Below are 24,432 nucleotides of genomic sequence, written 5' to 3' on the forward strand. Positions count from 1 at the left end.
TGAAGGGGAAATCAGGTCCTTCGAAGACAAAAAAAGGCTCAGGGAGTTTATCACCACCAAACCAGCAATGCAAGAAATGCTAAAGGGAATACTGTAAAAAGAAGAAATAAACAGGTAAGAAGGAATACAGACACAAAAATAGATATGACCACAAACAAATACCTTTCAGTAATAACTTTAAATGGAAATGGACTAAATGCTCCAATCAAAAGACATCAAGTAGCTGAATGGATAAAAAAACATGACCCATATATATGCTGTCTACAAGAGACCCACCTCAGAACAAGAGACTCACACAGATTGAAAGTGAAGGGATGGAAAAATATCTTTCAGGCAAATGGAAATGGAAAAAAAGCTGGGTTAGCAATACTTATATCTGACAAAATAGACCTCAAAGTAAAGGCCATAACAAGAGATAAAGAAGGCCACTTCATAATACTAAAGGGAGAAATCCAACAAGAAGAAATAATTCTGGTAAACATATATGCACCCAATATAGGAGCACCCAAATACATAAAAAAACTCCTCGAGGATATCAAGGGAGAGATTAATAGCAATACAATCATAGTAGGAGACTTTAATACCCCATTATCACCATTGGACAAATCCTCTAAACAAAAAATCAGCAAAGAAACATCAATCCTAAATGACTCACTAGACCAGATGGAATTAATTGACATCTTCAGAACATTTCACCCCAAAGTCACAGAATATACATTCTTCTCAAGTGCACATGGGTCATTTTCAAAGATAGACCATATGCTGGGTAACAGGCAAAGTCTCTTCAAATTCAAGAAGATAGAAATTATATCAAGCATCTTCTCAGATCACAGTGACATAAAACTGGAAATCAACTACAATAAATACAATCCAAAGAAATCAAACACATGGAGTCTAAACAGCATGCTATTAAACAAGGACTGGGTCACCAGAGAGATCAAGGAAGAAATAAAAAACATTATGGAAACAAATGACAATGAAAACACAACAGTCCAAAACCTATGGGACACAGAGAAAGCAGTCTTGAGAGGGAAGTTCATAGCTCTACAAACCTATTGCAAAAAACAAGAAACAATGGTAATAAATTACCTAACCCTACAACTCAAAGAGTTAGAAAAAGAGCAGCAAGAAAAGCCCATTGTAACCAGAAGGAAGGAAATAACAAATATCAGAGCGGAGATAAATGACATAGAGACCAAAGAAACAATACAAAAGATCAACAAAACCAAGAGCTGGTTCTTTGAAAGGATAAATAAGATTGATGGACCTCTAGCCAGGCTCACCAAGAAACAAAGAGAGAGGACCCAAATAAACAAACTAAGATCTCCTTGTCTCAGGACCCCTTACTTTCTATTAACACAATTTGTCCTAAGGCGAGGTAGATAAAGGGTAGGGTTTGTTTCACAGAATCCATCATCAGATTGGAAGAATAACATCTAGTTGTTTAGGTGTTTGGCCAGGAGGAGGCAATAACATGTAGATTGAAATGCCCTTAGCTGTCTGGCAGCAAGGCAATAATTTATGCATTTTTTTTCAGTTTTGGGGAAATGCCCTCAGCCATCTCCAGATGATTCAGCCATGCTGACATGCTGAAATTGGCTTCCTGCAGCCAAGTACAGGCTGGTGAGACAGTCTTGCTTCTTGGTGTTGGAAATGTTGGAATTGTGTCTACAGTTTCCTGTGCAAACTCTTCCTTTATGCAAGCCCATGGCCTAGTGCAGAGACTCCAAACTAGTGACATCAGAAATAGTCATGCACTGTGAGAGGGCCATGGAGGGAGTCCTGGGGACAGGGTGTCTGCATCCTGGCTCAGAGAGGGCTGACTGTGTCTTCAGGAAGGTAATGCCATGAATCGTCAGGTTCAAGCATATGCAGGTCAAGGTCCTGAGCCTGGAATCAGCCCTTCCACTGCCTACTTGTCTGACTGCTCCCAGAAATATGTGTGACATGGGAAACCTGAGTGACATGGGAAGACTGGGACCCATGACCTTGTCCCCTTGGTGCACCTCCTGCCTCTCCACAGCCAGCAGGCCACTGGCCCTGGAAAACCTCATGTGGAATCCCCTGTCAGGATCAGACCTCAGCATCTTGAAAATTTTCATAACAAGCCATCCAATAGCCATAGCACACCATGGCACAGGGTCAATTCTAGTCAGAAGAGATCTCTCCCTCTCACTTGGAGCCTTTGCTTGAATTAGTTGATTCCCTTTCAATGGCTGGAGGAGAGCCCATGGATGGGGCCCTGGTGACAGGTGGGTGTGGTGTCAGTTCTATACCAACTCATGTCCTCAGAAGGAGGGGCTGGGGCAGCCTCCCCTGCACAAGCTGGGGAAGTCCTGATATGAACAGAGATGGCACTGGGAATATTGGAGCAGTATTGGATGTTGCAGGTCAGACCACTGAACTCTGACCTCCCCAACCTCTGTCCCCCCACAGATCAGCCTTCTCTTCCTTGGGGCTGGGGGCTCACTCTAAATACTAATGCACTAAATAGGAGTTTACAATGGAATTACTTACAGGGGTCCACAAACTTTTTAAACAGGGGGCCAGTTCACTGTCCCCCAGACCGTTGGAGGGCCAGACTATAGTTTAAAAACAAACAAACTATGAACAAATTCCTATGCACACTGCACATATCTTATTTTGAAGTAAAAAAACAAAATGGCAAAAACACCCGCATGTGGCCCATGGGCCATAGTTTGAGGATGCCTCCTTAAGAATATTGCCAGTATGTGTAATTTGATTAAGCTCCTAGGAAAGTTAGTGTTAAATATAGTAAATATAAAGGCACCATGAGAAGGACATAATAAAGATAAGAAGTGGAGATTCCTCTGAAAGCGAATGGGATAAATTAATTGCAGAAGCTGAAAGTGGTCAGTGGGGGTGAAAGCTGTGAGGAGGCTGAGACACTAAGCCACAGTGGGACTGACTCCCGTTGACTTGAGATTTGCCTCTTTATGGAAGGTCTTCAATGGGACCAGGTACTGGACTGACAATTCTAGTCTCAGTGGATTTTCCAAGACACAGAATCATCCTTTCAAATGGGAGAACCAAGAGTTTTGCTCATTTGAAACACAGTCCTCATCTTTCTCCAGTGACATTGGCTATTTATTGTTTTTTTCATAAACGTGTTTCCAATGTGGACTCATCTCTCCATCCTCCTTTAGGTCTATTCTGTAATGTTGGCCTCACTGATACTGACTGGATATCTAGGCTATGGTCACTGTGGACAGTGGTGGCATTGGTATGACCAGCCGCCCGGCTTATTCTGGACTGTTGTCTGCTCCAGCACCTAGGGGCCTGTCCCTCATGCTGCTCCACAGCTGGTGGGTTCACCCGGATGACTGTGACCCCAGGTGTGTGACTGTAAGAGGGGCCCTTGGGTCAGCATCCCACAGGACTCACACATGAACCAGCTTGACCTGCAGCAGGACCCAGGGGACCTAAACTTACAACTGATAACATAGGGATCCTCATGAGGGGAGCAGAGACAGGACACAGGATGGGAGGATATGCATATTGTATGCAGCAGTATGCGTCCTGCTGGCAAATTGAACCCACAACCCTTCCGTATATGGGACAAATCTCCATTCAATGGAGCCGCTTGGCTAGGGAAACAGGCATGTATTTTTGTATGAATATAAAGATTCATTCTTCTGCCCTAGTCGGTTTTGATCACTGGATAGAGTGTCCTCCAGGTTCAAGGACAAGTACCTTGGTTGCAGGCTCTTCCCTGGACTTTGGCCCTGGTCAGGGCATGTGCAGGAGGCAACCTATCAATGTGTTTCTCTCACATCGATGTTTCTCTCTGTCTTTCCCTCTCTTACACTCTCTCTAAAAAAACAAACAAACATAAAAGCAAGCAAACAAACAAAAATATTCATTCTTTTGGAGCAAACACTCCTAGTAGGATCAGTGAGACATATGTGAAGTATATATTTAATTTCTTTAAAAAAAAAGGATTCACTTTGTAAAGAAAAGAATAATGGGACATACAGGGATTTGGTGAGGAGAGTCCCCATGTACCATTGATATGTCATCTGAAAACCGCAATATTACCTCCTCCTCTGGTGTCTGCAGAGAGAATATGAGAAATTAGAGCCACAGAGAAAGAGTGATTATCATCCCTCATTGCAACTGAGAGATTGAGAGAAAAACCTTGCACCCAGGAAGGTTTTTCCCTCCTCCCTCCCTCTGCACCTGCTACTGGGTCTGCTCTCAGTGCTGTGGGTCCTGAGCACCCCCTGGTGTCCTGAGAGCTCCCTTCAGCCCCGCCCTACTGTCTCCTTCAGAGAGGTTTGTGTCTGGGCTCACACTGACTTCCCATCACTGTGTGTCTGTTGCACAATAATACATGGCCGTGTCCTCTGTGGTCACAGAGCTCAGCTGCAGAGAGAACTGGTTCTTGGATGTGTCTCTGGAGATGGAGGTTCGGCTCTTGAAGGAGTGGCTGTAGTAAGTGTTTCCATCATAGCGTATGCACCCCATCCACTCCAACCCCTTACCCAGGGGCTGGCGGATCCAGGTCCAGCAGTAACCACTGGTGATGGAGTAACCAGACACAGTGCAGGTGAGGGAGAGTGTCTCTGAGGGCTTCACCAGTCCTGGGCCAGACTCCTGAAGCTGCATCTGGGACAGGACACCTGGAGACAAGGAGCATCAGTCCCTGTCAGTCACATGCAATCATAGCCTTCCCATGATCCCTGTCTGACCCCTGAAACCCTCACCTTGGGGGGCTGTCAGCAGGCACAGGAGAAGACCCAGCAGTCTCATCTTCTTCTAGACCACAGCTCTGCCTTCCCAGAGACTTCAGCCCTGTGTGAGGAGAGCTGTGAGCCTGCTCAGCCCAGGAGAGGATGTACCCTGGAGCTTGAACAGAAATTTGCATGTAGTGCAGCCTTTCCTATAAGTGTAGGGCTTGCGGTTGGGCTGCCCTGATCTTTCTGGAGCCCCTCTTCAGGCATATGTTCCCTTGACCTCACTAAGCATGTAAGTCAGGGACAGGGAACCATATGAATAATGAAGCACATTGGAATTAAGTTGAAGGAAGTCCTAAACATCCTGAGCATAAGAAGAAATGGAGGACTAGATGAGTAGGTTACACTTTTAACTTTTCATGCATCTTTCAAACAGATGTAAAAGGGATTAACATTTGTTAAAATTTTTTGAATCTAATTTTATAAAAATAACACCTACCATTTTGAAAATGAAAATAAAGAACAGCCATATTCAATGCCTTATGCCTTTATTTGTGATGTTACTTTGATCTGAGAAACTGCCTCCCAAGTACAGGTAGGTGAGATATTTGTAATTTTTAAAAATATTTTTATTGATTTTTACAGAGATGAAGGGAGAGGGATAGAGAATTGGAAACATTAATGAGAGAGAAGAATTCATCAGCTGCCTCCTGCGCGACCCCTAGTGGGGATTTAGCCCACAACCTAGGTACATGCCCTTGGCTGTAATTGAACCTGGGGCCCTTGAGTTCTCAAATCAACACTCTATCCACTGAGACAAACCGGTTAGAGCACATTTGTAATTCTTCCTGTTGAAAATTTTATGATTTTGTTCTCAGCTTCCTGTGCAATGTTTTAACACAAATTATTTGATATGCAAGCCCATGGCCTATGGCAGAGACCCTAAACTAGTTACATCAGAAATAGCCACGGCTTTAAGTGGAGAAAAGCCAAGAAATAAAAGCAGCAATCATGTATGTGCACAACACATAATTGTTCATATGTTGAAATGATGATGGAGGGGGTTTGGTCTATTTTCTCAGTCTAGTGTTATCAGTGATGTTGGGGCTCAGAGGGAGGAGAGAGAAGAGAATTCCTACCATATAATTTCTCACAGGAAAGGAAACCTCAACCCTGAGAGGAATCCCTCACTCCCAGCCTCCCTCTGCCCTTCCTCTGGAGGTCACTGTGGTCACAGGGTGCTGGGCTCTCCCACAAACATATAACATCCTTATGTGTAATTTATATGTTCTCAGATCAGACATAAGATTTAGAAATATGTTCATTATATTTATGTTTGTATTTTTATTTGCTCAATGGAATATTGGAGGGACAAAGGGTTTTAGTTTAAACGAAATATAATTTAACAATATTTTCAGCAATAGATTTTATTTTGGGTGATTTTTTTCAAAGAACTTCCCAGAAAATGCTGAGCCTCCACTGTCCATGTGAATTGGCTGCAGCAGCCACAAGGACTGGAGCAGGTGCTGCTGGGAAACTACCCATAAATCTGGACGTGACTGTGGAACTCAGTAAGGGGAGGAAGCTGGACTGTTTTGAGTCACATGACAGAAATGTGCCTGATATTCATGGACAGAGTTACTGGACATGTGGGCTTAATACCTCTTCCAGTGAAGGCCCAGAAGAAACTGCAGGACGTAAAAGATACAGCTTGCTTCATCATAGGAAATACCTGGATAATGATGGGAAGGAGGTTGTTAGAAATAGAAACGTTAAAGATCATGCAGGCAGGGATCAAGAGAAATAAGGAATATGTCATTGCAAACTGGTGGGAAGGGGATCCCTGTTTCATACATGCACATTCTCACAGTGTCTCTGTTCTAAAAAGTAACACCTTCCCAAGTCCAGGTGATCCAAACTTGGACACCATTGGAGTCATTACAGATCTACTCTCATGCTGAATCACCCAGGCTGCATCATTCACTGGGGTCCCGTTTATGAAATCTTACAACAATTACACGTAAGAGTGGACACCCCTCACACAGGAGCCATGGCAATGCTGTGTCTGTATGAGAAGCCACCATTTCATTGGACCAAGGCTATTTCCCTGTCCATTGTCATCCTCATTTGCTTACTTATAATTATTCTTCTCATTTTCTGTAGATCTTGTTGTTGAACCCACATAATGACACTTTACCTAATTTTTTGTTCATTTTGTATAGTTGTTAAGTAAAATAGGTTTCCGTACTCTATTTTATTTTTTGTTTGACTGCTGAAAACTGATGTCTTGTTCTTGTCTTTTCTTCATCTGCCACGTATGGGGAATATGATAAGAAGTCATAATTTTGTCACTGGATGCCATTGTGAGATTCAAACCACACAAGCCCCTGGATGGAGAATTTCTCCCCCTCCCTCACCTCCTCATCAAATAAAAGCCCAGAGCCAGTCTCCTTCCCTGTCTCTATTAAAGCAGCTCTGACTTCTAAAAGGCCTTTCCTGTGCATCCCAGAGAGTTTAACTACGTACACAAAAAACATTCCATGCCCTGGTGTGTGTTTGTCATCAGCCTGGATATCTGTACAAGCTGCTGCGTGTCCCTCTGCCTCTGCCTGATGTCACTCTCGGTGCTGTGAGCATGTTAAGTCAATCACCTTCACCTTCAAGGTTCTTCTTCTCTAGCTTTGGGAAGACATTAGTCTGGTGCTCATGTCCTGCTGGCTGGAACGCTGAGCTGTGTGGGGCTGAGCTGCAATGTTTCATCAGAAGAGCCTCTGGTTGGATTTAGGTGACCAGGTCTGGAGACTAGATGATTGTTATTTGGGCATAGGAGTGTCTGAAAGAAACACTCTGCCTTTCGTCCACGTTAGAAACTTGACTCTCTTTACAGCAGACTTTTCTAACTCAGAGACGTCAGAGGTAAGAGAAGAATCAGGAATCCAGAGGTTCCCTGAGGGAAACTGTGACACAAAGGGGAAACCACATGGGAAACCAGCCCAGACCTCCAACTGCACCTGTTGCTGGGATGGTCCTTGTGTTCAGGAACCCTGAGCGCCCTCTGGTGGTCACATCCTCTCCTGCAGGGAAGTTTGTGTCTGAGCTCACACTGACTTCCCCTCACTATGTGTCCCTTGCACAGTAAAACATGGCCATGTCCTCTGCTCTCAGGTTGCTGAGCTCCATGTAGGCTGTGCTCATGGACATATCTCTGGTCATGGAGACTCTGCCTTGGATCTTCTGTACGTAATTTGTGTTTCCATTGTTAGGGTGAGCCCACCCCATCCACTCAAGCCCCTATCCTGGGGCCTGTCACAACCAGTACATCTGGTAAAGGTGTATCAAGAAGCCTTGCAGGAGACCTTCATGGAGGCCCTAGGTTTCCTCACCTCAGCCCCAGACTGCACCAATTGCACCTGGGAGTGGACACCTGTGGAGAGGAGACAGGATTGGGTCGAATTCCCCTTTGACTCTACCTGGTCCTTTCCTCAACCCAGGGACTGGGGAGCCCCTTACCTGTAGCCATGGACACCAGGAGGAGGATTCTGTCCATGGTGAGGGCTGTGTTGTGAGCACTTCTGTAGGGGAGGGTGAGGATTTGGGTGAAACTACCCCCCAACTACAGGCAGGAACACAGACTTATCCATATTTAACCTAGTCTACCTCCTCTCTTTTGCATATTCATGAGGCAGAATATTTCAGAGCTGAGATTGTGAACCACCTGAGAGAAGATTGAGGACACAGGGACCATGTTCAGTGTGAATCATCATCGTAGGAAATATTGGAATAATGATGAGCAGGAGTTGTAAATCATTAAAGATCATGCAGTCAGGGATCAAGAGAAATAATGAGCATGTCACTGCAAACTGTTTGGAAGGGGATTGCCTTTTCCTACATGCACATTCTCACAGTGTCTCTGTTCCAGAAGGTAACACCTTCCCAGGTCCAGGGGATCTGCACTTGGACAACTTTGGGGTCATTTCTGATCTGGTCTCACCATGAGTCACCCCAGCTTCATGATTCATAGGGCTCCCATTTATGATATCTTTCAATACTTATAGGGAAGTATGGACACCTTTTACTGGAGGAACCATGGTGATGGGTGTCTCTATGAAGAGCCATCATTTCATTTGACCAGGGCCCCTGTCTCAGTCCACCATTGTCATCATCACCATCGTCATCACCATCGTCATCATCATCATTATCATCATCATCATGGCCATCATCACCATTTGCTTACTCATAATCAATCTTCCACTCATATTCTGTAGACATGGTGTTTGCCACCAAATAATGACTGTTTATCTCACTTTTGGAGATTCATTAAAATTGTTAAGGGAAATAGGTGCCCAGATTCTATATTATTTTACATTGGACTGTCACTAACTGCTGTCTTATTCCTGCATACCTCCATCGGCCCCACACAGGAATCTATAAGAAAGGTGGGATCTCCTCTTCATTTGTTGAAAAAGGTTGAAACCACACAGGCCTCTGTAAAGAGAATTCCACCCCTCTCCCACATCTAAAAAATAAAAGCTCTCTACTCACTCTCCACAGCCCAGGCCTCCTGTGCCAGGCTCACAAAGCTTCCCGGCTCACAAAGCTGGTCTGACTTCCTGAAGGGGCTTTCCTGTGATCCCCAGGGACTCCCACTGTGAAAATAATAACCATTCCACGACCTTGGTGTGTGCATTTGTCATCACCATGGTCATCTGGACCAAGCTGCCCTGGGTCCCACTGCCTCCGCCTAGTGTCACCTACTCTCAGTGTTATAAGCATGATGACAAGTCAAGGGCAGTCAACAAATGGGGTCCTTCTTCTCTAGCTTTGCATTCATATGACTCGGGTGTCCGCTGTCTAGCACACACGTGTCCTGCTGCAAGATGGCTGGTACCTGAGCTATGTTGGGCTGAGCTGCACTGTTAAGTCAGCAGAGCCTCTTGATAGATTTAGGGGACCTGAGCCAGAAGATTTCATGATTAATTGGCATTTAGGGACAAGAGTAAGCAAATTCATTTGACTCTCTGCCTTTTGTGCGTGTGGTAAAGTTTTCCTCCTGTTACAATAAATCTCTGTAATTCAGATAGGAAGAGGTAACCCCATACCTGACAGGAAACCAGCCCTTAAAGACAATCTAAACCTGCACCTGGGCTGTGAGCGGTGCTCAGTGTGCCCTGAGCACCTCCTAGTGGTCACAGCCTCTCTTGCAGGGAAGTTGGTGTCAGGGCTCACACTGACTTCCCCTCACTGTATCTTGTACAGTAATACATAGCTGTGCCCTCAGATGTCAGCTTGGTCATTTTAAGAGAGACTGTGCTCATAGGGTTGTCCCTGGAGATTGGGAATCTTCCTTGAATTGCTGGAGCATACCACTGATCCTTTCCAGTTGGTTGACTCAATGTTGCCACCCACTACAGCCCCTTCCCTGGAGCCTGGTGGACCCAGTGCATTCCTTAGTCAGTGAAGGTGAATCCAGAGGCTTTGTAGGAGAGGCTTAGAGACCCCCCGGGTGGCACCATGCCTTCCTCAGACTCCACCAGCTGAACTTGGCACAGGCCACCTGCAAACAGAGACACAGACTGAGAACTGCCCTGTGTCACCCAGTCCCCATGAGCCTGATGCACAGGGATGCACCTTTGACAGCGAAGAGAAGGGCAGCCCAGATGAGGGCAGACCCCATGGTGTGGACACTGAGGGGCTCACACAGGAGGGCTCCTCTCCAGGGTCTGCAGGGCCCAGCCTGGCAGGCTTTCATGAGCAGGGGAGGTGCCACATTTGCATGTCTTTCCCCTGAGGACCTGTCTAAGCTGCCAGAGGGCTCCTCCCTCTCTGTGGTCACATGGGGAGGGCCCATGGACCAGGGTGCCTGGGCCAGGACTCAGGGGCCCGCGGCTGGTCTGCACATTGTAGTAGCTTGTCTGTGAATAGTGAGAGACACACTCCTCCAGGACGGAAAGTGGGACTTTTATGGTTCTCCAGTGCAGGTTGCACATAAAACCTCTCAGGAGACATCCTGGGACAGGATTGTGGCGATGACAGTGGCCCCTAGTGGTTTTTCTGAGCATCATGGTCTGAGGACAGGTGTCTGAACCAGCTTCCTGAGACAAGGCAGGCATGTCTGCCATGGGGAAGCCTTCCCTGGCATTTCTGAAAGAGGGGAAGCCCCAGTCCTGCTACTTGTACACAGGTGGTTCTCTGCAAGTACGCCCTAGGCCTCAGGCGGCCGCCTTGGGGGAGAACCTGAGGAACATAACCCTCCACAGCCCAGGCCTTCTGTGCCAGGCTCACAGCTTGCACGTGGGAGGTGCTGTCACCTGACCTGGTGTTCACTCAGCATCCTGGAGTGTCCACCGTGGGACACAGCAGTGCCTGTTTAGCTCAGAAACATATTTTCTGATATTTGCGGGGGACCCTCCATGACTGTTGGCAGTGGAGCTGCAGGGAGTGCTGAGCACAGGGGACAGACTCCCCATGGACAGAGGGCAGTTCCCTGACCAGGAGCCAGGCCCCTTAAATACAGCTCCTGAGACCTCATGTCTGTGAATTCTAGGATTGTGCCCGAGATCATATGAGTAAATCGCAGTGGAGAGGATAGCACAGCTCACCATGCTCACTCTGGCACTCGGGGGGCGGGGGGGGGGAGTGATTTTCATCCATTGCTTTTAGTGTCTGAAAGGTCATTTCTTCCATTTTTTCTTGAACAAAGCCTAGAGTGCAAATTCTTACCACTTGGGTGGTCAATAATCTTGTTGGATGATTATGTCATAAACTGTAACCCCTGGAGGCAGGTCCTTCAAGAGCCCCCCAAGAGCAGCTCAAGGAGAACACGCTGGCCCTTTGATGAGAACCTGGGCATGGGGGCTGGCCTGTTCCAGGACCATGGAGGGGAGAACACCTGACATCCAGAGCAGATGAGTCTGTTCTAATTAGGGTCTCCGTCCCTTGGTGTTTACAGATGTACACGGGTCTGACCTGGCCAGAGGGGGAATGTATGCTTGGATGGAGAATGGTATACACTGTTGAGCACAGAGAAGACAATGCACCAGGTGTGCCTTGTGTATGGGGGTTTGTGTGGGTTACACAGGTGTGCTCATTCCCAGGAAGGAAGGTTAGTCTACTGGGGAAATGAGCTATGACACTGTGGAATTAGCAACTATGGAGTGACACTGATCACATTTGAGTGATAGTGGTCGACACTGTGGGCAAAATCAGATGTGATCACATACAAAAATAGAGGTTAAGATATAAATGAGGTGCCTTTGACATTCACCAGTAATGACAATCACCAGAAATCAAATCTCACAATCTAAGAAAGAAGTAAAAGTGCAGGAGGTTCATGTTCAGGAAACAGGAAGTACCCTCTGACACTATTTTTCCTACGAAGTGATCAGAGGATAAACTAAGACCAGAGTGAGCCTAGAGCCAGTGGACCAAGTGTTGGGGGAGAGAGGAGCATCTGTGTGGGTCCCTGGGAACCAGAAGCATGAAATATAGAGACACAGATAGAGCTCCCGGGTCCTATTTCTTCAGGATAGTTTGGTGCCAGACATGTAGCAGCTGCACTGCTTTCTTTGTGGTGTTTATTCTCTCGTCTCTGTGTAGATCAAGTTTTATACATTGGGACATAGGACACTCTCCGTCAGAACCAGACGTGTTTGATGAATTGTCAGTAATGACTCAGGAGTAGGTAATGTAGGTCATGAAATCGTCATGTTTGGAAACCTGACTGTAAAGACAGGAAAAAGACCTTTCGGTTTCAGTGCAATTTATGCAAAACACCTGATCATTAAACCCCAAAATTGTTAGCTCCTCTGATGAAAACAGCCCCTCTGTTAAAATTGAGGGGCAAGATAAGCTACTCTCTAGGCTACATTCTTGCATCCCTCTCTGCTATTTTCAGGACTCAGGGTTAATTCCTACCAAGGAGTCTCAGGTTACTAGGAAGTTCCCCTCACCCCTCCCCTTCACACAAACCTCCTTGTAAACCCTCATACCTTTTGCTCTAAGCAAGTTACAGGCTTGGGAAAAGTACTGATGAGACACCTCCCTAGGACTGTCTGCTGGAAAGTGACACACTGTAACTTTATAAGAAAATCCCCTTGGTATCTGCCCAACTTCAGCTACAAATCCTTCTCCCTTCTTCATCACCTAGCAACAGCCGCCATTACTCTTGAACAGTGGAAGCCAGGTTTTTTTCCCCTGCCCTGTATTGACTAGTGACACACGAGATCTTTCCTTTTTCTTGAAAGTAAAATAAACATCCTCTCTGTATCTCTCATTTTAGTTGTGAATTCTTGCACAGCCTGAGTCACCAGCCAAACCTTACACTGATGTCTGCATGTGACCCTTGGGACCACTGTCACCATGCCCCCACATGATGGGGTTCAATTAGAACCTGCACCAGACTCAGTGCCACATTGGGAGGAAGCTCCCTGAGAATGTGGTGGGGAATTAATCAATACCCTGGACCCACATGTCCAGGTTCTTGATTCACTAGGTTGTCATCTCCTTATTGTTTAACCAGTTCACATTTTCTTCCTTCACTTTCCTCTGAAACAGCCCCACATATTTCCTAGAGTCATGAAAACATTTTGTTGAGAGTGTGCAGGGGCACAAGCCATTTGTGTGTTGATTTTGTTTCTTATGTCTTTCCTGAATTCTAGTTCTATTAGCTTCTCATACAGTTTTAAGCGTTTTCTAAATACAAGACTAGGCCATCTGCATATACATAAGGAGAAACATTTTAACTTGTTTATTCCTGATTTAGACATTTGGAATTGATTTTTCTTCCCTAATTATTCTGACAAGGGTTTCTAGTTTTGATGAATAGAAACAGTCACAGGGGAGCCCTTGTCTTGGTCCTGATGTAAGAAGAAAAGCTTTGAAATTTTCTCTGTGTGGCAGGATGTCACTTGGTGGCTTCTCAAATATGGCCTTTATTACATTGAGGTCCATCCCTTCTACACCTGATATGCTAAGAATTTTAATTCTGAAGTGATTCTCAATTTTAAAGGTTTTATTCTATATCTATTTATATGATGGTATACTTTATCCTTTATTCTATGGATGGATGTATCACAGTAACTGGTTTGCATACGTTGAACCATCCTTGCAGCTAGGACAGTATACCACTTGATCAAGGTAAATAATCCTTTCAGTGTGCTGTTAAGTTTCCCAGTATATTGTCAAGGGGTTTTGTATATATGTTCATCATGGATATTGACTGTCATTTTTGTATGTTTTTACTTGGCTTTGATATGAGTGTAATGGTTAGTAAATTTGTTAGGAAATGCTGCCTCTTTCTTTAATTCTTGGAATAGTTCAAGAAGAGTTGATTTAAAAGTTATTACTTCTCCTTTGAAATTCTGGTAGAATTTACCCTTGAGTCCATTTGGTCATTGGCTATTATTTGGTGGAAGGTTTTCACTATTACCACAATTATTTTTTTAAATTTCTAGCAATTTAGCAAAGTTGGGATTAAATTCCTAATTTGAGCTTCTACTAAGTGGACTGAGAAGTACAACTGTTGATCTTCACAGGGTGAAGTCATTGTTGAAGTAATAGTTGCTTGCAGACCATGTATTTATTCCATATGGCATCCAAGAGAATGAAATATAACCACATTTTCTTTTTTAAAAATTTCTTTATTGATTAAGGTATTACATATGTGTCCTTATTTCCCCATTACACCACCCCCTACCATTCATGCCCCCACCCCTTGTTGTCTGTGTCCATTGATTAGGCTTATATGCATGCATATAAGTCTTTTGGTTGATCTCTCCTCCTTACCCCCACTGTCCCCTACCTTCCCTGAGGTTTGACGTTCTGATTGGTGTTTCTCTGTCTCTGGATCTATTTTTGTTAATCAGTTTATGTTGTTCATTATATTCCACAAATGAGTGAGTAACCACATTTTCTTATACAGAATTCATAAAGTACAGTGTGTAACGACACGAATGCTGTTCTATCACTGCTCATGTGTGAATGCATGTCTTTTCCAGAAATGAGTGTGTGACTGTGTGTGTGTGAGTGTGTGTGTGTGTGTGTGTGACTGTGAGTGTGACTGTGTGTGTGACTGTATTTCTGTCTGTGTCTGACTGTTTGTAACTGTGTGTGTGACTATGTGTCTATGTGACTCTGTGTTTCCTGGACAAGTATTAAGTGAATGGTATGGACATAGGGAGTCCCATGGACTGTTCTTCGGATTCCAACATGCTCCCAATGCACATCTCACCCACAGTGAAGCTAGAAAAGCTTGGATCCAGGAGGAAAGCTGGAGGGAGGAGTTCGATGATGCACATCCCATATTTCAGGGTCACCTGTTCCCACTGTGGGGTTAGTACTGCTTCCTGCAGAACATCAGGGACGCCTCATATGGACAGATGTGAGGCTCCCTGTATTTGGTGCACTGAGCGGAAAGCTCTTCCAGGGATCAACGTGGATCCAGAGAGGATGGATGAAGTCCCACAGCCCTGAGTGTGCTCAGGCCTTTCAGCAGGAGTAGGGCCCTGTGAACCAGGAGCGGGAGGGCACATGGAGAGTCAGGCTGTGTCTCCTGAGGGATGAATGCTGAGCTGTGCACAAAGCCTAATCCTAGCAACGCACCTGCGGAATTTTCATTCATCAGAGAAATGTTGAAGACAGTGAAACAAAGTCAATGAAGGAGACTTGGTGGAGGAGAGTCCCCATCACTGCCAACATGTCATTTACAAACAGCCAATGTACCTTCTTCCTTGTTGTCTACAGTGAGAATATGCAGAGGAAGAACCATCCCTGGAGGCAGCTGAGAGCTTGAGAGGAAATCCCTGCACCCAACAGGAAGCCCCTTTCCTCCCCACCTGCCTCTGGCCTTGTTCCTGGGGCTGCTCTCTGTGCTGTGGGTCCTGAGAGCTCCCTGGTGTTCAGAGCTCCCCCAGCAGTCCAGCCCTGCTGTCTCCCTCAGGAAGGTTGTGTCTTGGCTCACATTGACTTCCCCCCACTGTGTGTCTAGCACAGTAATACACGGCCATGTTCTCAGCTCTCAGGCTGTTCAGTGTTAAGTAAACTTGGCTGTTGGATGTGTGTCTGGTGATGCTGAGTTAGGATTTCAGTGTTGGTTTATAGTCTGTACCTCCACCACCCCGCATAATCCCGACCCACTCCCAAGTCTAGGGGATTACGACTTGGACAGCTTTGGGGTCGTTAATCACATAGTCAGACCATGTATCACCCAAGCCACAAAAATAATCAAGGTCCCGTTTATGCAATCTCTCAACACTTGGAAGGAAGAGTGCATACACCTTACTGAAGGAGTTTTGGTGATGGTGTGTCTGTATGATGAGCCATCATTTCAATGGACCAGGACCCCTGTCTCAGTCCATCGTCATCACCATCATCATCTTCATCACCATCATCAACACCATCATCATTTGCTTACCTATAATTGTTCTCATATTCTGTAAACATGGTTGTTGTCCACACAAACTGACTGTTTATTAAATATTAAAAGTAGGTGTCTCCTCTTTTAATATCACTGGGAAATTGAAACCACAACACCTTCACCTAAAAGTTGATACACAACCTTCTAAACAACAGGTGGTCCTGGACAGGGGAGAGATCCCACCCAAGACAAAGGACTAAGCACTCTTCAGTTGTCATTATTATGGGGAATCACAGGACTTGTAAGGAAAGGCTGTAAGGAGGAAACTTCCAATGATCACAACCTCCTGGGGGAGTTGGCTGAAGGAGCGACCTCTGTCTTGACTTTCCCAAACAAGTCTGTGTATGTGCAAACCCCTGGGTGTTTACTGGAATATTTATGCTTAGTATTTAAACATCCTTACTTAAAGGACACTGCAGATGCATGTGTCTTCTCAAGGATGCTTGCTATGCTGATAGTATCTAAATTTAATTTTAGTTCAAGATGCTGTGGCAATAAAAGCCTAAGAAAACAGGCAAAGGGGGTTGTTTGGTTTATCTAGTCAGGCTGTCTCTTAGCCCTCTCTTTCATAGAACTGTGTGTCAGAGTAATGATTCATCTGTTGCTCTGGGTCTGCTGGGCAGCTCCAACAAGCGGTGCCCCATGTGAGGAGGGACACAATGAGACATGGCAGAAACCTCAAAATTGAAGAGTAATTGCATAGTAAGTAATTGGAGCCTGCTGGGGATTTCCAAGTTAGAGGGAATTGTTTCTCAGCTAAGGTTTTACAATGGGACAGCAGCTGTCTGCTAGGCAACAAGAATATAAAGTTATTGAAAGCAAGTGGGGCCTCGGTTACAGAAGAACAATTAAAGGGCTTGTTGCATAATTGATAATCCTTGGTTCCCTGATGCTGGACCCTAGACCTTGACCTCTGGGAACAAGTGGGCAGGAATTTAAAGAGAAATCAGGCCCAGGGAAGTCTAGTGCCCTTGTCATCATTAACCATGTGGGCTCTTGTTTGAGCTGCACTATGCCCACTCCACATAGAGGATCAAAAGCCTACAGAGGCCATGAGGATTTACCACCACCCCTTCTCCTGAGGTAGAGCCTGTAGAGCCCATAGTCCTAAGGCCCTGCTGCTGGAGGAAGTATTTCCTGATCCTCTGCCTCCTGAGTGGGAGAGTCCATCAACTAGATCCTCTGTTATGGGATCCTGTGTCAGGCAGCCATGTCAGAAGGAGAGCTTTTGGTTTGCCCAGTTATGCAAGATCAACAAGGCAATAGGATTAATGGGCTGCTCTCCTTTAATACTTTTAAGGAAATAAGGAAGAGTATCAGAGAAAATGGGGCTAACAGTCTATTTATAAAAGGCTCCTCAATGCCTTGTCTGAATATTATAACATGACACTTCAGGACTGGCAGATTTTAGCTAAAACAAATTTAGAGATCAATCAGTATTTGCTATGGAGAGCAGAATAAGATGAGATCTGTGAACAGCAGGCTGTTTGTGGGTGTTTACTGGCAGTCACACCTGGCTGCCCTCTGGGCCACATTCTGGCTGTAAGTCTTGGGCACTGTGAGACATCTTCTGAGGGATCCATAGAGAAGGAGCTTATTTTTTATCCTGTATTACCACCCAGAATATTACCTCCTTGAACATCAGCACTATCATGGTACTTAGGAGAAAAGCAAAAGTCCTAATACCCATATATCTCACCAGGGAATGACAAGGCTCATCAGCTACTAAAGACTTATAAAGAACATTGGACCAATTATGGCCCAAAAGATTTTTGGGAATTCTCATTGAAGCCATCATCTCGGCTATTGTCATTCTGACCACTGCTAGCATCGCTGTGGCAGCCCTTTCTGACTCTGTGCACATGGCCACATTTGTAGACAATATGGCCAAAACTGCAACTAGGGAATTCAGTATACAACAGCACATAGATCAAAAATATTAACTAGACTACAGGCAATAGAGGCAGTCATTGAATATCTGGGGGAAAGGCAGGAGGCTATAGCAAACAGGCAAGTGCTCAATTGCGATTGAGAGCAGAAGCACATACATGTCACCCCTTAAAATGAAACAGTAGTCACCATCAGTGGAATGATGTTAAAAAGCATCTACGGGGATCCTTTCCTGATAACCTCACTGAAGAAGCAAACACGTTGCAAAAGCAAATTAAAGAGTCCTTACTTGCTGTCAATGAACATGAACAACAGACTACTGCTTAGAATGCAGTAAAGTAGCATTTGGAGTGGATAGACCCCACCACATGGTTTCCTAGAATCAATTGGCACCTGATCAGACTAACCATTGCTGTCATTATAATTCGCTTTGAATTTTTTATAGTCTGTAAAATTGGAACTTGAGCAATGAACACACTTCTCAGACCTAGACATTCCAAAGCAGAAAGTTCGCTGCCTCCCTCTGTCTTCTGCATCTATCAAAATAAAATAGGGGGACATGTGGGAAAGCATGGGACTTGGTTGGAAAGTCTTTAAGGAGGAAACTCCGAATGGTCAGAATCTCCTGGGGGAGTTAGCTGAAGGCAACTACCCCTGCCTTGTCTTTTCCAAACAAGTCTGTGTACGTGTGAGCCCCCAGGTGTTTACTGGAATCTTTATGCTTAGTCTTCAGACGTCCTTGCTTAAAAGACACTGCAGACGCACGTTTCTTCTCAAGGATGCTTGCCCTGCTGATAGTATCTGAAAGTTAATTTTAGTTCAAGATGTTGTTACAATAATTGCCTAATGAAACAAGCAAACAGCTCTGTTTGGTTACTCTAGCCAGGCAGTCCCTAAGCCCTTTCTTTCACAGAACAGTGTGTCAGAGTAATGATTCATCTGTTGCTCAGGGTCTGCTGGTAAGCCCCAGCAATAATTACCATCACCAGAACCACCACCACAATTATTATCATCATTTACCTATTTATAATTATTCTTCTCATTTTCATTAGAATTTAATTTTGTACACACATAATGGCATTTTATCTCAATGTTTGCTCAATTAATATAATTGTTCAGTAAAATATGTAGCCATACTTTATTTTCGTGTTTGTTTGATTTCTGAAAACAGATGACTTATTCCTGCCTCTTCTCACTTAGCCTCCCATGGGAAGCTGATAAGAAAGATTAGGACTGTGAGGGCCAGCCTGACAGGTGAATCTGGCTTGGGTGGGGAGGTGGGAATTAAGAAAAAAAGAAAGACATGAAAGCGGGATTGGGAGGGCTGCAAGCCATTGCCAGACTGCAGCAGCTTTATTAACTGCACAATGCCTTTTATACACAAACACTGACTGGGAGGTCAGTTCAAAAGGAACATACTCTCTGTTCCTCTTAATCTCTAAGGGAGAGATAAAGCAGGAAGCCAAATTCTCGGTACAGCAAATCTCAGTAAATAGTTACAGACTTCTGGTAAGCCATGAAAGGTTGCTCTCATTCTGCTGATAATTGGAAATTGCCATCCAAACAAGTCTGGGAACACTGTGTGGGTAGGGAACTGAATCTTATCAGTCCCTTCAGGTGCAAGGACTCTGTCAGCTTACACCCAGTCTCCAAAAGACCCCCCCTTCTCTATTTATTAGGCGGAGTTCATGTAGTCCTATTTGCAGGGATCGGATGCTGGGTCTAATGGTTCAGAAGTAGACTGGAAGTAAACATACAAGAATAAAAAATGAGACAAGCGATAATGGTTATGCTGAGAGGCAAATGAATCAGTCTGTAGTAAGTTTCTTTCTGGGCCAACAGTTTTTGAGTCCCAGTTTCAATGTCAAACAGTTTTTTGAGTACATGTCAGCAATGGTATCTGGATGGTGGATAAACGGTGGCAATGCAGGTCCGACCCTCTCTGGTTTGGTCCTGGGTAACCTGCAGTGACACACAGCTGCTGATTGCTAGTATGGTAAGGCGTCATCAGTGTTTTCCATCTCTGGACTGTTTCTCCTCTTATTTTCATGACTGGAACATTCCTGTCAATTCCTCTCTGTTGCAGGAATCCACATGGTCTTGGAGTTGTTTTCTGAAAATATACAAACATATTCTGGACCAAAAGATAATAAAGGAATCTTTTCTATAAATTTGACTTGGGATCCTTTTTATTTTTTGCCCAAACGATTTTCCTTTGGCTTATTTTGATATTATGTGTGTTTTTCATGGGTGTCCTGCCGATAGCATTACAAATAAAAATTAATTCTCAAGGTAAATTTTTTTTCTAGATGTAATTTGCTTATAAATTTACTTACAGGATAATTTTTCCTTACATCTTTCTAGATGTAACTTACTTATAAATTTACTTAAAGGATAATTTTTCTCACGTAATATTACTCTACTATCTCCCCCTTTTTAAAATTTAATTATTAGGAGGCTTTTGGAAAAATTTTAATGTAGTCTTGATAACTTTAAATTTTTAATTTTTGTACAAAAATAGGTTTATTGTATTTTAAGTAAATTTACCATGAGATGAACTACTAATAGAAATTTTAGTTAATACTTTAGGAATAGCTTTTTGTACAATATGCTGTTGTAAAATACTAAAAATTGTAATGAAATTGTAGAATGATATTATTTAAACTGGAAGAAATATTTAGTTACTTTGTTTTGCCCTTCTTAAGAGGTCAAAACCTTTATAACATTTAAAATATATTTATTAATTTTTATTTGATAAGGCTTTCTATGCAATTTCAAGTATATTATATCTGTTAAATTTAAAAAGGTTTCTTTTAAGAAGAGAGAATAAATTTCTTGTATTACTCTGGGCCCTTGGAGCTTTCCAAGAATTATCTCTGTTAAGGCCTTGAAATTTTAACATGGAAAGAAAAGCCACATCAAAAAAAAATTAAAAAATATATATATATACACACACACAAACACACACACACACACACACACACACACACACTAGAGGCTCGGTGCATGAAATTCGTGCACTGGGGAGGGTGTCCCTCAGCCCAGCTTGCACCCTTTATAATATGGGACCCCTCGGGGGATGTCCAACTGCAGGTTTAGGCCCGATCCCTGTGGAATCAGGCCTAAACCTGCCGTTGGACATCCCTCTCACAATCTGGGACCGCTGGCTCCTAACCGTTCACCTACCTGCCTTATTGCCCCCTAACTGCTCCCTTGCTGGCCTGATTGCCCCCTAACTGCTCCTCTGCGGGCCTGATTGCCCCCAAATACCCACCCCCTTTGGCCTGATCACCCCCAAGGCTTTTATTAGTATAGATATGGCCCTGCACAGAAAATTTTACAAACCCTGCTTTACAATAAGGGCTTGATGATTGAATCATTAGAACCAGACACCAAGATTTCCTTTCTTTGAATGGTGGAGGGAATAATTATCTTGTCTTTAAGTTGCCTGGAATTTAAAATGAGATAATGACTTAGAAAAGTATAAAAGCACCATATAAAGACAACTGTCTTTTTAATGAAGTGGTAAATGAAAAACACTATTTTTATTCTCCCCTTCCTTCCTTTACAGCTTTTATTTAAAATTTGAAATTTATAAAAATTTCACTCCAATTTTCATTTCTTTACATTCAACATTATTTTGTATCGGTTTCAGGTTTTATATTAGTTACAGAATAGTGGTTAGACAATCATATACTTTACAAAGTGTTCCCCGATATTTCTAGTACCCACCTGGCATCATATCATCATTACAACACTATTGACTATATTCCCTATTTAAGTGACAATGGGTTTACTGGTTCCTTTCAGTCTTTCTTTTGTGTTGCTCATCCTTCCTTTTGTTTCTCACTTCTTCCCTCATTTTCTTTATATAGTATCTCAATTGGCCATCAAAGCTCAGTGAAGCTATGAATCTGTGGCCAGAGGCCTGGTCTGGGTCTCAGCAACCCCATGCATGCAATGTTCCCAGGGACCCCGGGAGCAGCTGGGCAGGTCCCGCCTCACCTCCCCGGGGTGCCGATCTCCCCAGGGACCCCCGGGAGAGGCTGGGCTGGCCTGGCCATGCCTCCCCGGGGCGACGATCTCCTCAGGGACCCCTGGGAGCAGCTGGTTCGGCCCGGCCATGCCCCCCAGGGTTGCTGATCTCCCCAGGGACCCCCGGGAGTGGCTGGACGGGCCTGGCCCCCCTCCCCATGGGCCGCGATCTCCCCAGGAACCCCCGGGAGCGGCTGGGCGGGCCTGGCCATGTCCCCCCACCCCCCTGTTGCCGATCTCACCAGCGACCCCTGGGAGGGGCTGGGCAGCCCAGCCTTGCCTCCCCGGGGCGGTGATCTCCCCAGGGACCCCCGGGAGTGGCTGGGGGGCCCGGCCATGCCCCCCAGGTTGCCGATCTCCCCAGGGACCCCCAGGATCAGCTAGGCTGGCCTGGCCATGTCCCCCCACCTCCCTGTTGCCGATCTCACCAGCGACCCCTGGGAGGGGCTGGGCAGCCCAGCCTTGCCTCCCTGGGGCGGTGATCTCCCCAGGGACCCCCGGAACTAAGAGGACTGGGCGCCACCATCTTGATCTTCTCAACGCCGGATAGGCCACCCCGAGTCCCACCCCCCAGCCTCCTGCCGGCCCAATCATGGGCATAGCGGAGTGATGGTTATTTGCATATTACCCTTTTATTAGGTAGGAAATATATGATTTAAAGATTATAATACTTTTCATAATTATCTTAAGATATTAATTAGATTTTAAAATAGTTTTTGTATAGAAAAATTTTGGTTGGGATTACAAAATCGATTCTCTGTTTAAATTAGACCAATAATAAGTAACTTATATTGAATTCCTAATTATTAGAGAAAATACAACATTTTATTTTCTCAAAAATAAGTTCTTATATTTTAGGTATTTAATTACCATAACTATATAATTTCTCCTAATTTAATTTGTACTTTGAACTTCTAAAGCTGGCAGGTCAAATATTTAGCAGTTCTTAGATTAATAAAACTTTATATTTCTAAGAAAAATACAAGACATAATCAATTAATAGCTTCAATTCTGTCCTGTAGGTTTTTTATGAGGCAAATTTAAACTTTACTTTTTATTTGCCAGTGGCTCTGGAAAACTAGGTTTGGTTTATTCAAATGTCAATTACTATATTTCTTAGCATACTGGGAGAGTGGGCTTCCATATTGGATCTCCTCATGTCTCCCTTCCCCCACATCCTGCTTACTTCGGGGCAAGAAGCATCAGCAACAGATCTGGCTACACATTTTCTCATGCTTAATAGATAAAGACAGATCTTAAATTTTTTCTTTCTTTTTTGCATTCTGAAGTAATAACCAACACTCAATTTGGCCAAGATTTGCATTTCCCTGTGAGTTATTTTTTTTAAAAAACAAAGCATTGAGTAATCTCATTGCGGGAGAGCAGATAGTCTTGCCCTCTCCTGCCACCTTTGAATTTCTCCGCATGAGAAGTGGTTTCAGCAGTGGAGTTTCACTTATTACAGATTTGAAATTTCAAATACAAACTAAGATTTTAATTTGAACAAGAAACCACATTATTTTATGATTGTATAGACTTCAATATTTGCCTATAAGGGCATTTTCTCTAGACTCTAATTGTCCTATGCTTTACTCCCGACTATCAATAAATTGCTCCTCCCTTACCTTAATATTCAGAGTGCACTCTTTATCTGGAGGAGTTCCTCACCGTCTCCTTCCCAAGTCCTCAGGTCCCTGTTCAGGCACCAATTGCCAGGGCCAGCCTGACAGGTGAACCAGGCTGAGGTAGGGAGGTGGGAATTAAGAAAAAAAGAAAGACAGGAAAGCAGGATCGGGAGGGCTGCAAGCCATTGACAGACTGCAGCAGCTTTATTAACTGCACAATGCCTTTTATACACAAACACTGACTGGGAGGTCAGTTCAAAAGGAACATACTCTCTGTTCCTCTTAATCTCTAAGGGAGAGATAAAGCAGGAAGCCAAATTCTCAGTATGGCAAATCTCAGTAAATAGTTACAAACTTCTGGTAAGCCATGGAAGGTAGCTCTCATTCTGCTGATAATTGGAAATTGCCATCCAAACAAGTCTGGGAACACTGTGTTGGTAGGGGACTGAATCTTATCAGTCCCTTCAGGTGCAAGGACTCTGTCAGCTTACACCCAGTCTCCAACAAGGACTCCTCTTCATATGTTAATAAGAGATTGATAGGACACAAGCCCTTGTAAGCAGAATTCCTCCTCCTCCCCCCACCACCTCAACTAACTAAAATCCTTGAGTCAGTCTCCTTTCCTGGCTCCATCAAAGCAGGTCTGACTTCCTGTTGGGCCTTTCCTGTGCCTCTCAGAGATTTCAACTAGGAGCATAATAAACATTCTATGTCTCTTGGTGCGTGTGTTTGTTGTAACCCTGGACATCTGTACGAAGCTGCTGTGGTGTCA

The 24,432-nt window shown here is 44.3% G+C and overlaps 1 gene segment (V, D, J or C); it reads right to left on the reverse strand.

The window, feature by feature from the left end:
* Nucleotides 1-4,326: 4,326 nt before the first annotated feature.
* Nucleotides 4,327-4,773, reverse strand: LOC103303984 (immunoglobulin heavy variable 4-38-2-like). The segment is given in 2 exon segments: nucleotides 4,327-4,643; nucleotides 4,728-4,773. Coding segments are annotated over 2 exon segments (363 nt in total).
* Nucleotides 4,774-24,432: the final 19,659 nt, after the last annotated feature.

The sequence above is a fragment of the Eptesicus fuscus genome, chromosome 24, assembly GCF_027574615.1.
Source record: "Eptesicus fuscus isolate TK198812 chromosome 24, DD_ASM_mEF_20220401, whole genome shotgun sequence".
Classification (NCBI taxonomy): domain Eukaryota; kingdom Metazoa; phylum Chordata; class Mammalia; order Chiroptera; family Vespertilionidae; genus Eptesicus; species Eptesicus fuscus.